The sequence below is a fragment of the Pituophis catenifer genome, unplaced genomic scaffold (genome assembly GCF_029215685.1).
Source record: "Pituophis catenifer annectens isolate HBS135680 unplaced genomic scaffold, rPitCat1.0.hap2 SCAF_1, whole genome shotgun sequence".
NCBI lineage: Eukaryota > Metazoa > Chordata > Lepidosauria > Squamata > Colubridae > Pituophis > Pituophis catenifer.
This window is the reverse complement of record NW_027256881.1, coordinates 115183709-115198583: the sequence shown is the minus strand read 5'-3', so window position 1 is coordinate 115198583 and position 14875 is coordinate 115183709. Positions and strand designations below refer to the sequence as shown.

At 41.2% G+C, this 14875-nt stretch overlaps 1 protein-coding gene across 1 annotated transcript in view; it reads right to left on the bottom strand.

Moving 5' to 3' along the window:
- The window catches only part of HMGN3 (high mobility group nucleosomal binding domain 3), a 45197-nt gene extending 39984 nt beyond the window's left edge, over positions 1-5213 (bottom strand). Inside the window, 1 exon segment of the mRNA XM_070932890.1 lies at positions 4961-5213. Within this exon segment, the coding sequence (XP_070788991.1) occupies positions 4961-4975 (15 nt within the window). The 5' untranslated portion in view covers positions 4976-5213.
- Between the last annotated feature and the right edge of the window lie 9662 nt (positions 5214-14875).

Sequence of the window (14875 nt, the reverse complement as noted above, 5' to 3'; positions counted from 1 at the left end):
AATATTGTTTCTATTCTATTCACTGAACTTCTTGAAACTTAGCACTGAAGGGGTTGATTCTGTATTCATAGGTTTGTACAACAAAAGGATTAAGGTCTTTCTCAACTCTGTTCATGTTATAACATTTTTGCTGTGAAGAAGAGGCATGTGATCTCTGCTGAGTCAAATTCAGTTTTGAGAACTGCAAAAGAAACCAAGCATCTGTGATAATATCTTGTAGGCAGAGAAACTGCCCAATAATCTTACAAAAACCTCTGGAAGAACATGACATTGTGAATGGATTAATGGAATTTATTTACCAAAAAAATTAAACATATACACCCTTATTCTACATAATTAAAAAGCTAATCTTTATTTCATGATGGAATAACCTTTGGATGGTAATATATTTTTCTCAAAAAGCATTTTATTTAAAAAAATCCGATTTAAATAAAAAAAATCTGATTTAAATAAAAAAAATCTGATTTTTTTGATTTTTTAAAAAAAATCATTGATTTTTATCCACCCTGAAATGTACACATTACCACACTTCTAGCAAAGCAGCACATCAATCCAATGTACATTAGACTCTCTACATGGGAAGGAAAATGCACAGTGGATAATTGAGAAAGCCAAAGAATGTAAGTGTATTGACAATATCAAACAGCGTATTTCCAAAAAACAGGAATCTCACAGCAATGCATTGTCCTCATACAAAACCCCATATAGATGTGTGGAAGCCACAATATAGATAAAACAGATTGGTTCCAGGAAAAAGATGTGTGATTTTAAAATTGGAGGAAGAAACATCAACAACCTGCCTTATGCTAATGATATTACTCTGCTAGCTGAAAATACAAACGATCTGCAAGCTTTGGTAATGAAAGTCAAGGAGCAAAGGGAAAAAATGGGACACTAAGGTTAAATATAAAGAGGAAACTAAAGACAATAGATACATACAGCAACCACTGTGCAATTGACACTGAAGTGGTGGATAGCCTCTGCCTTTTAGGATCAACTATCAACAGTAAAGGAACCACAAATCAGGAATCATAAAGATCAAAACGATCAGAATCAAGCTGCAATGTTCTTTCCTCTGAAGTTCTATGGAAGCTGAACTTAGAAATAGAATAAAAAGAATATTGATACTTAACTTCTTTCTTTCTCTTTCTCTTTCTCTTTCTCTTTCTCTCCCTTCCTTCCTCCCTCATTTCTTAACTACCCATCTCCCTCGGATCCTGAAATCCAACTTCTAGAATCAGAAGTAAATTGATCATGTCGAAGTTCAGCTTAAATGTATTTTTCCACACCCTGTCCTTTATAATTTGGAAATCTGCACAAGTTCTTAAAACATCCAGTAAGTAGTACATCTTAGTATCATCAATACCTTGCTGAAAATTAGCCTCAAGCCAATGTCTGACTCTGTCCAGTGGCTTAACTTACATATAGACACATGAAACAAGGCGAAATTTTGCAAAAATTCTAAGGAATCAAGTATGTGTCTCTCAGTTATCTCTTCCAATATCACCACCATCATAAAGTGGTATATTTAGGCCCCAGCTTCTTCAAGTACGGTACATCAATTTTTTGGTGATTAATGAGTTCAACACAAATGAGAAATCCAAGAATATCAATAAGGTTGCCATCCCCCTTCCCACTCTTCCAGGAGGAAGAGATAGTCAGGGGTATTTGTGTGCCAAATCTAAATCTCAATTCAGAATATAATGAATCAAGATTTCTTCTAAGAATTCTAATGCAATAAATCCATTGATCAATCCTTGAGCTATTCATATCCAATGTGTTCTAACAATGACCTGTTTCTAGTTTTCTATGGTATGATATCTCATCTATGATATCTGAGGCATTATACACATTTGCAGAATGAATGAGATTCTGGCACAGGAGAGCAGCAAACAAGGTTATCAGGGATAAAAATAAATCTAAGACAAGAATGATAATCCAAAAAAAAATCCACTAAATCCAAGTAACTCTCTGATAAATGTGTACAGTTTAGTGTAAGATTATATCTTAACGAAAGCCAAATCTTTACTCAGATCTACTCAAAAGTAAGTTTCCATTTAATTTTGAAGAAATACGTAATAGTAACAGTAGAGTTGGAAGGGACCTTGGAGGTCATCTAGTCCAACCCCATGCTCTCGCAGGAGACCTATACTAGGGATTCGAATCGCCGAACTGCCGACCTTTCTGATTAACAAGCTCAGTGTCTTAGCCACTGAGCCACCTAGTCAGACTGACATGTCACATAGTTGTAGGCCTTAAAATATTTAAATATTTCAACTTGAACTTTCAACCAGTAATAAATCAAAATTGCAACTCATTCCCCAGAGGGAAAAACAATAATAATTATGAAGGAACATGCAGTAACCATCTACATTATTTTCAGACAAAAGATAAAATTCCTTCTACAACTGTTTTTTTTTATTTGATTTATATGCCGCCCTTCTCCGGAGACTCAGGGCGGCTTACAATGTGCTCAGCAATAGCCTTCATCCTTTTGTATATTTATACAAAATCAGCTTATTCCCCCCACAACTGGGTCCTCTGTTTAAAGTCCAATAAGCACCTTACATTTTTAAAAGTAGTATTTATTTAAAGGAAGCTTAAAATACTGGATTATTAATCAAAATGACACTTATTTCACTTTTATTCCCAGTGTGGCACACAAATATATTTCCATAAGAATCATGCAGAAATGAAATACTTTTGCTGTTTCTTCAGTGACATTAGTCTGACAACATTTTTGTGTTGTATTAATTACTGTAGTAGAGAATATGTAAATATAAAACTAAAGGAAAAGCATTATGTAGATAAAATAATTAGTAGTACAAAAATTAGGTATTTTTTGACAGCTCAGCTCCTTAAAAGGCCTAAAAATCCATTAATAAGTAGCTGTACAAATTTATTTTTATTCTTTCTCTGAAGAGGCAAAACAAAGGCAGCCTCTTTCCATTATAGTCAGTTATGGTGCAATTTTGTTGCTTACTTTTTTGTTAGCGTTCTACAGAACCATCAGTGCACACACTACAGTACATTTCAGAGAGGACACCAAGAACAGCTAAGCACCTCAAGGTTTTGCATAAGGTTTGAAGGATGACTCCCACAAAGCCTTGTCTTTGGCCATGTTGGCTGGGACTGATGGGAATTAAAATCCCAAAGCTTTGGAAGACACTATATCCCTGATTACAAGCCCATCTAATCCTTACCCTTAGGAATTTATAATCTCAGTTGCAGCACATGGGATTATGGAAGCACGTCTAAATTTGAACTGAATAAACCACATCTTCAGTTACAGTCCCTGGTTTTTTTAGATGCATATCCTGCCTTTTCTCCAGGAACTCTTGTAGCATACACACAATTTCCTCCTCAGTTTTTTTCTGGCAACAAAAACTCCATGGGGCAGGTTGGACTTTGCAGGAGTGACTGATCCATCCAGTGGACTTAATTACGACCTTGTACACTTCACCCCACATTCCCAACTGCTCCCAGCACATTTGTGGGAGTCACTTAACTGCACAAAACACCTCTGATTCTTTTCAGAATCTAACACGACTCGAGGTTGAATAATCTCGGACGACTTTCAATTTCGGGTGGTAGTTAAAACTAACGTCCATATTGCCTCTCAATTTACACACCCGGAGCCAGAAAAAAAGCCATTTTTTTATCCCACTCAAATGTGACCAAGAGAGTAGAAATCCCTATCTTCGGAGCCGAGAGGAGAGACAAGAGTGCAGAAGTCGCTGAAAAATCCAGCAGCCGTTCCGCAGAGGAAGAAAAAGGCAAAAAGAAACGGTGAGGAGGAAGAGAGACGCCTCGGCTTCATGCAACTCTCTCTCTCTCTCTCTGTGTGTGTGTGTGGAGTAACCGTTGCAGCGGCTCCTTCGCGTCTCGAAAGGTGCAAAGCTCCTCCCCAATGCCTTCCTCGGGCGACCTCGGGGTTCTTTAGAAACTCTTTCCCGCCGCCTTGGCATCAGATTCCGCCTCAGCTGCGACGGTCGAAGGCCCAGCCTAATCAGCCGCCGGTCCCGAGCGACCCGGAGAGTTGGCACAGATGGGTCTGCCACACGGAAAGCAGGGAGCGGGGTAGTTAAATATGGCTCTTTACTGCCTTTACTTTCCGCCTCCTCGCGCTCTCAGGTTACCTTAGTAGCCCCCCCAACACACACACACACACAAACACAGAGTCCCCAGGGAGGCTCGAGAGGCGTGCGCGAGCCCGAGCAAAGAGTTCTTTTCCCCCCCCATCCCAAGGGGGGGTGGAGAGCAAACTCTCGGAGCGTTCCATTTGTAAATACGCGCGCAAGCACACACACAGACATACACATAACATACACAAACACTCCCCCAGCCGCGCACTTCGCCCAGAGCTTCTCGCGGGGAGGGTTTTTTTTGTTTTGTTTTTTGCAAACCCTTCGTTTCTCCTCCGGGACATAAGAAGGGCGAGCAGTCTCTGCCCTGCCCCGGGTGTGTGTGGTGTGGTGTGGTGTGTATGTATGTGTGTGGGGAGGGGGGGAAATGGAGGGGTGGCAGAGGGGGGGAGAGCCAAGCGCGCTTGACGTTCCTGGGAACGAGAAGGGCCCTGCGGAGACTGACACCGACCCGAGTGACGGGTCTCCTCCGCGCGCGCCCCGAAGCCGTGCGCACCGCTGCAATCGCATAAGAGTACGAATGGAAATGTGGCCGCGTTAAATTGCTAAAACGCGAGAACCTGGGGCCCTATTATTGCAACAGGCTGTTCAAGGGGAGGGGGGGGTTTAAAGACAGACCTAGCCGCGGCCTCCCAAAGTGAAATCAAGCCCGTGACTTGGAAAGCAGTCAGCGGGTGGCGAAAGGCTGGCGGGTGGTGGTGGTGGTGGTGGTGGTGTTTACCTTTTTTTTATTATTATTATTATTATTTTTATTATTATTTTCCTCCCCTTCCCCGAGCCTGCATCTGAAAGGGCAAACGAGGGTCTGGCGTTACCTTTCTCTTCGGCATGGTTGGTGTTCCCTCCTGCGGGCGGCTGAAAGCCCAAGCAAAGAAGAAGCCACGGGTTGTGCTCGTCGCCGCACCAGCAGCCCCCGATCGTTCTTGGCAGCGTTCGGGAAATTGCCCGCCGCCCGCGATCACCAGAGCTGGCAGGGCAGCCTTGCCGCTGGGTTGACCCCTCCCCGGGCGACAGCTGAAGCAAGGGCGGCCTCCGCCTGGCGACGCCGCTCAGCGCCCACCGCTTCGATGGGCGAGCAGGAAAGGCGAGCCGGTGGGTGGGTGGGTGGGTATGGAGAGGCGCAGCTCTCGCTTGCGATTGGCTCCCCAATTCGGTTTCTCCCCTCCCCGCCCCCGATTTGGGAATAGAACCGAAGGAGGGGAAGTCCTTGCGGTTCAGAGGCAGGACCCGCTGGGGCGAGGCGGGATCCCGTGATTGGCCAGCGGGCAGCTCTCGGATGCTGCCCAAAGGAACGCGCCGAGGTTGCAAGCGGGAGAGCTGCAGCGCGCCGGGTAGGTAGGTGGCTGGATCGATCCGAGTGCCTCCGCTCCGAGTGGCTGCGAACCTCGAGGGCTTTGCGTAAAGTTGCATTTCCCCAACCGCAGACGGAGACTACCTAGGGCCGAGTAGGCTACGATGTCGCAATCTTCCGTGTTTTGCTAAGAAGATAACCTGTTTTGTTCATTTATTTCCAAAGCCAAGATTGTGTCGTCATAGATTTGGATCTGTACAAATTTATATTTATATAAATTTCAATTGTATGAACAAATATTGGTTTTAAAACGTGGCTGGGGTGAATAACCTGTACTGTGTTCTATGAAATGAGTTTCTCAGTAAATAGGTCGGATGGATTTATTCCTTGCAGACATCTAATTCAATGTGCATTGGATTGGTTCTGTATTAAAAAAGATTGGACCACCATTTGTCCGAAATAGGGCCTCCTGCTTGAGAAAGGGGTTTGACTAGAGAACCTCCAAGGTCCCTTCTAACTCTGTTATTCTCTTAAGAGGAAGCATCGGTGTCTTTGGTATATATCCTGTCCTATTACAGATGATAGCATGTAGTTGTAAGCACAATGGTCAACCCAGGTATCTTTGCTGTCATTAACAAAATAATCTTGTTCAAGATTTAAATACTTTTGTTTAAATGTAAGTCATTAAATTCATATGTCTTTTGTCAGGCCCAGATCTGTTTATATCTTTTTGGTTCAACCACTAACAAATAAAACGAATAGTTTTATAAATATACTAGAATTTTTTGGTATACAACATCCAGCATGCTACATGACTTATTGAGAAAAAGGGGCGGAATTATTAATATTGGTTTAAAAATATCCCATTAACTTCAGGATCTCAAGTAACCATTCGCAGATTATTATTTTTTTCTAGGCAACCAAGCAACAATTACTTTTTCTTTTTTGGTAAATGCAGATTCTATAGTAACTGGCAAGAGTATAATATTGAGGTAACATCTCTCTTTGGAATTTGTCTCCAAATTTTGACTTCAGCTAACCTCAATATCTAGTATATACACATAATAGATTCCCAGTGTAATAGCCTCCAAACATGTCAAGCTACAAATTCCATTCTGGTTGGTACTGATGGGAACTGGAGACAAGCAGACTTTTTCTAGACCAATAGCATACTTGGGAGGAAGATGAAAGTTGATGTTCATCACACCTGAACAGCAAACAGGTGGAAAAAGTCTAATGTATAAATTACTATTTAAATGAAGACACTTTTAAAATATACAGCTGATGATTTTTCCCTCCCTCCAATCAAGTAGAATTAATTGAATTTTCTGAGAAACTGCAGGCAGGACTTAGTTTGGCACAAGCTGTGTAAATTGCTAAATAGAGACAGGAAGTTTGTAGGCTTTTATTAAATGATTCTTCTTTGGGGACTACCCAGCCCTGTCTATTTTTTTAATTTTATTTCCTTAATCCCTTCTCATCCTCATCCTTGAAAAAAAAATAGATTCTTGCCAAGATATTCTGTGTATTTTCAGTACTATCTGATCCAAAATAAACTTTGAAAGCTTACCCATTGAAAATCAAAAAGGAGAAACAGTATTCTGCAGAATTGCTCTGAAAAGAGAAGTAGTGCTAGATATGCAAAATCACACCTGTTTTTACCATTCTAGCAGCCTGGGAACAGCATAATTCAAGGAATTCATCCTATGCCGGAATAAACATTTGCACTTGAGATGTATCAGATATTTTAACTGCTATAATGCAGTAACAAAAAAGTTTGAAGCCCAATGAAAATGGGAAATGCCTTTGCTGTATTCAAAATTGTTTTTTCAGTTTCCAGTTCCCAAAATGGCCAATGTTGGAGATTTCTAGAAGTTGTAGTTGCAGTAAATATTGAGGTCACCAGGTTTTGAAAAGGCTGACATAAACCAAAAAATGCTGGAAATTATATGCAATAGATGCAGTAGAATGCCTATTAAAATTCCTATGTAGTTTGGCCAGAAAGGGCTTTCTTGGGAACTGTATGAGAATTTTTTAAAAGGCAGATATTTCAGTAGTTAATTATCAGCTATTAAGAACTTATATACATTGGGTAGTGTAATAATTGGATGGCGGAACTGCCAATCAGAGCATAGGATTACAAGAATCTTCCTCCTGTGCTATACTCTAAGAGTAGTAAGGAGACTGAGGAAAAATGAGTTGGTGGAATCCTTGGTGTTCCCTGAGCTTGGTTGTTTTCTTGCAGATGTTTCATTACTCAACTAGGCAACATCATCAGTGCTAGAAGGAAGTGATGTTTCCTCTCTTTTTCCATGGGAGTATTCTTGGTGGTTCCTTGATTAGGCTGTTGTTTACTGTTAGCTTGTTTGTCTGAGTTGGCAGGGCTTTAGTTGGTTTGTATGCTGTTGTGAAGCCATGTGGTAATAATAATCAGTTGGTGGTTTCTGAGATGTTTTTAATATACCAACAGCTCAACCCTGAGCTACAAATATTCTCTTCCCTCAGAGAGGGATTTAGAAGGTATGGGTTAGAGTGGAGGTTCAGAGGTCTAGCCAGGGGTGAAATGCTCCCGGTTTGGACTGGCTCGGGCAGGTAGGTAGCGATGGCGGTGGGCAGTTCGGAGAACCGGTAGCAAAAGTCTCTTTCCCCGCCCCCCCCCCCGCCTCCAGCTTTCTTACCTTCGCATGCCTGCCTTGCTTCGTTTGCTGTAATCCCTGTAATCCATTGCATCAGGAAGCAACTGAATCTCCCTGCCTGCAATCAAGCTTATTGGTGAGCAGCTCTTTCTGCCTGCCTGCCTGCCTGCCTTGGCAACTTTATGACTTGTGGACTTCAACTCCCAGCAAAGCTGGCTGAGGAATTCTGGGAGTTGAAGTCCACAAGTCTTAAAAGTTGCCAAGGTTGGAGACCCTTGTTCTATTAGGTACGTTTTTTCCCCCTTTGGGAGCTTTAAAAAAAAAAGTTAATTGGGGTTCTTTTTTTAGACCTAGCCATTTAAAGTTTAGGAAGTTTTAAATTTAGCTGCTTTATATAAAAATAAAATAATATTTGTGCAGCTTTCTGAGATTTTGTGTGTTTCTGTAGTGTTTCACTCTAACTACACAAACACACAAAATCTCACAAAGCTGTATGTGGAATTTTGTGTGTGTAAAGTGTGAAAGTTGGTTTTTTGGACTTTTTGTGGCTGTGTGAGGTTCCTGCTTGTTGCAGGGGCCATTTTGCCCCTGCTTTTAAATTGTGGGTGAGCCAGTTGTGTTGTGTGTGTGTAAAGTGTGAAAGTTGGTTTTTTGGGCTTTTTGTGCCTGTGTGAGGTTCCTGTTTGTTGCAGGGGCCATTTTGGGTCTAACACAGCCTCTTTTACATTGGGTGAGCCAGTTGTGTTGTGTTGTGTTGTGTTGTGTGTGTGTAAAGTGTGAAAGTTGGTTTTTTGGGCTTTTTGTGCCTGTGTGAGGTTCCTGCTTGTTGCAGGGGCCATTTTGGGTCTAGCACAGCTGCTTTTACATTGTGGGTGAGCCAGTTGTGTTGTGTTGTGTTTTGTAGGTTAAAAAAGGGCAAAGAAGTGACGTTGACTTGGCCACACCCATCTGACCAACAAGCCACACCCACCCAGTCACCTGACCACCAAGCCACACCCACTAATTAAGCCATGCCCACAGAACTGGTAGCGAAAATTTTTAGATTTCACCCCTGGGTCTAGCCTAGAAAGACTTTAATCTGAAAACAGGATTAGGAACCAATTTACTGTAGGCACAGACAGGTATTGACTGCCTATAGGTATATTGTAGGGTTAAGTGAACCTATTCATAAATAGTTGAGAGATATTTTTAAAAAGTCATTTTAAAAAATTTTCCAAGTGACTGCCGACATATTTCCCTCACATTCTACTTAGTCATGTTTCCTAAGAGGTAATAAAGAAATAAAGGAAAAGAATGGATGAATTTCTAAACCAAAGGGGTGGCGTAGAGATAACAACAAAGACAAATAGATTCTGTAGATATTTTCCATTGGTTATAGGATTTCATGTTATTTTAAAGAATAAAATGGTAACAAGAAAAGGACATCCACAGCCAGGAAGGTATATAGCAGTATTAATTTACATTTTATTCCAGAGTGAAATATTTTTTTAATCTTTACAGACAGTATCTTCACATTGTATTGTGTTTCTATAGTTGAACTTAAGGGTTTCAAAAATCCTTAAGCCTCATTCAGTTAGTGTCCTGTTCCAGCACAAACAACAGAAAGCAGCACAGCTAGGAAGCAAGATATAGATTATAAAATAAAATTGTTGAGCAAACTGAAGAATAAACTTTGTTGACAAAGCAGCATATCTTCTGCGAAGTTATGTCCTGTTATTTACTTGAAGACTTCTTTTTAGAGGTGAAAGAACATTCAGTAGAAGTTTTCCAATAAATATTGTGCATGTGAATTTTTAAAATGACTGTGACAAAAATCCTGACCCAAAAAATCCTGTTAAAAAAAGTTTTAACAATTGTGGAATAAATGACAGCTCTCTTACAGATGAGCAACTACTTAAAAAGAAAAAGCAGAAATCAAGAATAAACAGTAAAATGACTTTTTAAAATAGTAGAAGGAAAGTTTCCTTGAAAATTGCACAAAGAGCAATATTGCTCAAGAGAGAGGTAAACCATACGTGAAGTGGATAGAAAAAATTATTCTCCCCCTCTCACACTATAAGATTTTGTGGCCGCCCACTGACACAAAACACAGAGGTATTCAAAACCAAGAAGAGGAAATGTTTTTTCTACGTAGTACATAATTAAACTTTGGAATTTGCTGTAACATTGCAGCCAATTTGAGCATTATGAAAGAAAGAAAAACTGGTCCATGGACAAACAGGCTATCGGTGGCTGCTAATATTCCTAACTGTCTAGTCCAGAACCCTACCCTCACACCTTAAAAACTGGCTGCTGAAAAATAGAAATAGTAGAAGAGGTGCTCTGATCAAGGCATTGATTACTAGGATGTTTTCTGTAGCACTATAACCACATGTGGCCCTGGATTCCTCTCTTTACTATAATACCCAAACATTCAGAGCACGATTGTCCATTATTTCTAGTTGAAAGCTGCACAAAATCTGTACCAGAGGTAACAGAGAAACAAAAAGCAAAGACAACTCTAAATCATGGGAAAGCTCGGCTTTGATACTTCCTTGTTCTTTTCCTATCTGCTTCTCTAACTACAGTCCTTACGTAGGGGTATTCACAGCCACCTTTTATTTAGACTAGTTTTTCTCTATCTTAGCAATTTTAAGATACATGGACTTTGACTCCCATAATTCCCCAACCAGTATGCTGGCTGTGGAATTCTGAGAGCTGAAGTCCACAGATCTTAAAGTTGATAAAGTTGATAAACACTGATTTTGACACTGCAGAAAATTTTAGGATAATTTAAGCCTTAGGATAATGTGTCTCATAGCCGTGTCTAGGCTAATATAGTCAATGTCCAACCACATTCAGATTCCAGTGGATTGATGTCAGTGATAAGTATAGCACTTTATCTTTATAGATTGAAATCAGCCAGAAATGTGTTTTGAACTTTTTGTTACTTGCTAACAAGAAAGGAAAGCAGGTGTCAATCAAGATATTTTAATTTACTAGATATTTTTCTGGATTTTTATTCTGTCTTCTACATACCATACGTGCAAAAATATGCATTTCTAGGCCCTTTCCCTTCAATAACAGGAGTGTCTATATCTGAACTGGGTGAAATGACTAGCATTCTCGAGCTTTCCATTACTCATAATTTCTTTAGAGCTTCCAAGTACCATCGCTTCATTGCCAGCGTTCTTTCTAAATTCTTGATTTTGATGACTCATTTTCCTCCCAGCATCTCAAAGTTTAAACACAAAAGACGAAATTGTACATTAATTAAAATCCCTCCGTAGCAACCTACTTGTAAAGATCATTTCTACTATTCTTAGGCAGTATAAGAACCGTTTTTTCTTTTTGGTGACAGTATTGCCAAATGTGCAAGATCAACCACCCCAAAAAAATGCCCTTTTGACATCCAGTTGAAATCTTGGCTTCTACTCTTCTGGAGGACAGGAGATAGAAGCTCCTAGTAGTCCTTTGGTCTCCTTTCAGGTGGCAAAGGCCACTAATTTGCAGAACCTTCTGCCTGCCTGCCTCTCACCGTCCTGTTCGCTCACATAGGCCGCTCTCCTCAGGGTTCCGATTGCAAGCCAATGTCGTCTTGCTATGCTCAGGGGTAGGGCGTTCTCTGTGGGTGCTCCCACCCTCTGGAATGAATTACCTACAGAGCTCCGGACAGCTCCTGATCTCCATTTCTTCCGTCGGGACCTGAAGACTTGGCTATTCAAACAAATAGGCTGACTCTGATTCTGGGCTTTATTATTTACTATTAATTAGTTATTTGGTTTAAAATGGGATTTTATTGTACTTGTTTCTTAACTTGTGTTTGCCGCCCTGAGTCCTTCGGGAGAATGGCGGCATATAAATACATGTAATAAATAAATAAATAAGTGCCTTCCTTTAGCAACTGGTATTAGCAGTTTCTAGCAAGAAATAGAAAGCAGTTTCTCTAGAGCAGGGGTGGGGGACTATGGCCCTTTTATGACCTGTGGACTTCAACTTCCAGAATTCTTGAGCCAGTATAGCTGGCTCAGGAATTCTGGGAGTTGAAGTCCACAAGTCATAAAAGGGCCTTAGTTTTCTACTTCTGCTCTAGAGGAAGCAGTTCAATCATTATCTGAGGCCAGGCTAATCTTCCTTGTGTCTTGTTGATTTTTCCAAGAAGCAGGGGGCCTTACTTTTCTATGAAACCCAAAGCTGCCTTCTTTACACCAGATCTTCAGTACTATTAGAGGGAGGGAAGATGATAGCTCACTGGTACTTCATCATCTTTTAGAGTTTTAATATTACTAAGCTTATCTTTGGTTCAAGGCCTTTATTTCTGTATTCTGCTTGAGTTTTGACTTTGGGACAGCTTTTTTTCAAGATTTCAGTACCGTAATTAAAACATGTGGAAACTTCCAGGCTGAAAAAACACACACACAAGAGACAGAAGAGTAAAAGGACAATAGCCTGATCTTTATTCTGTAAATAGAGCAAATCTTCTTTTGTGGAAATCTCTACACTTGAAGTTTTTTGTTTCAGTGCTCCCTCATCGTCCTTCTCAACATTAGCTTGAGAAGCAATTCCTATTCAAAACAAAAGGGAGAAAATTATTTTTCTCAAGAGAGGAAAAGCAGCTCCAAATTATAAAATGGAATTTCTAAAAACTCACCAACTTACCAGTGGACTCCCTATGTATACTGCTAGAAAGGTTTCTAGAAGGTACATATCTGCCTTCAGTATATTGACTTTGATGAGCTAAATAAAATGGTTTATGCAGACAGTGGACAATTCTTTGCTTACTATCATATTCTGCCATAAATTGAGTTCAGAAAACAGAGTCCTAGTATGAATAGGCAGAGATTTAAAAGAAATCAACGTACATATTAATCTTTTGAATTGGATCTAGAGAAGTCTAGTTATAGAGCTAGTGTGATTAAAACATAGGAAGCTCCATGCCTGAATGTTCATTTGGCTGGTCAATTAGCACTCTAATCCAGTGAAGCTAAATCACAATTATTTGTAATAGTTTGAAGAAAATTAAAATAGTTACCTCATAAAAAGGGAGAAGTTTAGAGTTAGTGAATAAGGCAGGAGTGAAATCCAGCAGGTTCTGGAGAACCAGTAGTGGAAATTTTGAGCAGTTTGGAGAACCGGCAAATACCACCTCTGGCTGGCCCCCAGAGTGGGATAGGAATGGGGATTTTGTAGTATCCTTCCCCTGCCACGCCCACCAAGCCACACCATGCCCACCAAGCCACGCCCACAGAACCAGTAATAAAAAAAAATGGATTTCACCACTGGTATTAGGATATTAAATTTAGTAGGATAATTAAATTTAGTAGCTAGCAAAGTGTACAGGGGGCCAGAATACACAGTTGTAGTTTGAAGTTTGAGGTTTATTAGATTTCTATACCGCCCTTCTCCTGAAGGACTCAGGGCGGTGTACAGCCATATTAAAACACATAGATTTATAAAATTTAAAACCAATTAAAATCGAATATATAAAATTTGGCCCGCAAATTAAAACACACATACACCCATTATAAAATTCGTACTGGGCCAGTCTGGCTTGCTGGAACAAAAAGGTCTTAAGGGCGTGGCGAAAAGTATGCAGGTTGGGGCTAAGACGAAGCTCTAGGGGCAGCTCATTCCAGAGGGCTGGTGCCCCCACAGAGAAGGCTTTCTCCCTGGGTGTCGCCAGTCGGCATTGTTTGGGCGACAGCACCCTGAGGAGCCCCTCTCTGTGGGAGCGTATTCGCCGGTGGGAGGTTGTTGATGGCAGAAGGCGGTCTCATTTATAACCCGGTCCTAAGCCATGGAGCGCTTTAAAGATAGTAACCAACACCTTGAATCGCACCCGGAAGACCACCAGGAGCAGCTCGCGCAGGACGGGTATTACGTGGGTGCGCTGAGTCATACCCATAACCACCCGCGCAGCCACATTCTGGACCAGTTGGGGCCTCCGAGTGCTCTTCAAGGGGAGCCCCATGTAGAGAGCGTTGCAGTAGTCCAGACGTGGCGTGATGAGGGCATGAGTGACCGTGCGCAGGGCATCCCGGTCCAGAAAGGGACACAACTGGTGCATCAGGCGAACCCGATAGAAAGCTCCCCTGGCCACGGCTGTCATGTGATCTTCCAAAGACAGCCATGCATCCAGGAGAACACCCAAGTTGCGAGCCCTCTCTGAGGGGGCCAGGATCTCGCCCCCAATGGTCAGCGATGGAACCAGCTGACTATACCGGGACGCCGGAAGCCACAGCCACTTGGTCTTGGAGGGGTTGAGTTTAAGCTTGTTTCTCCCCATCCAGATCCGCACGGTCTCCAGGCACTGGGACATCACGTCAAGGGCATCCTTGGGATGGTCCGGGGTGGAGATGTACCCTGGTTGATTGATTGGAGAGTGCTGGCTCCTGCCTAAGGCAATCTAGGCTATGATTGGTTGCTGTGGGTATAAAGGAGGAGTTTCCTTTTTTCCCCTGCTTTGTTTCTTCTGTGTGCTCAGTATGATGTATGATTTATCTTATGATTTTCTTGTGTTCCTGACTACCTCATCTGCTATAAATATAAATGTAAAATATATTTATTTATACAAAACTACAAATTTGTGTCTACAGTTGCAAGAAAAAGTATGTGAACCCCTTGGGATTATGTGGAGTTTTGCATGAATTAGTCATAAAATGTGCTCTGAACTTCATCTAAGTCACAACAATAGAAAAACACAGTCTGCTTAAAATAATACTACACAAACATTAGATGTTGCCATGGTTTAATTGAACATAACATGTAAACATTCACAGTGCAGGGAGGAAAAAGTATGTGAACCTTTGGACTTAATAACTGGT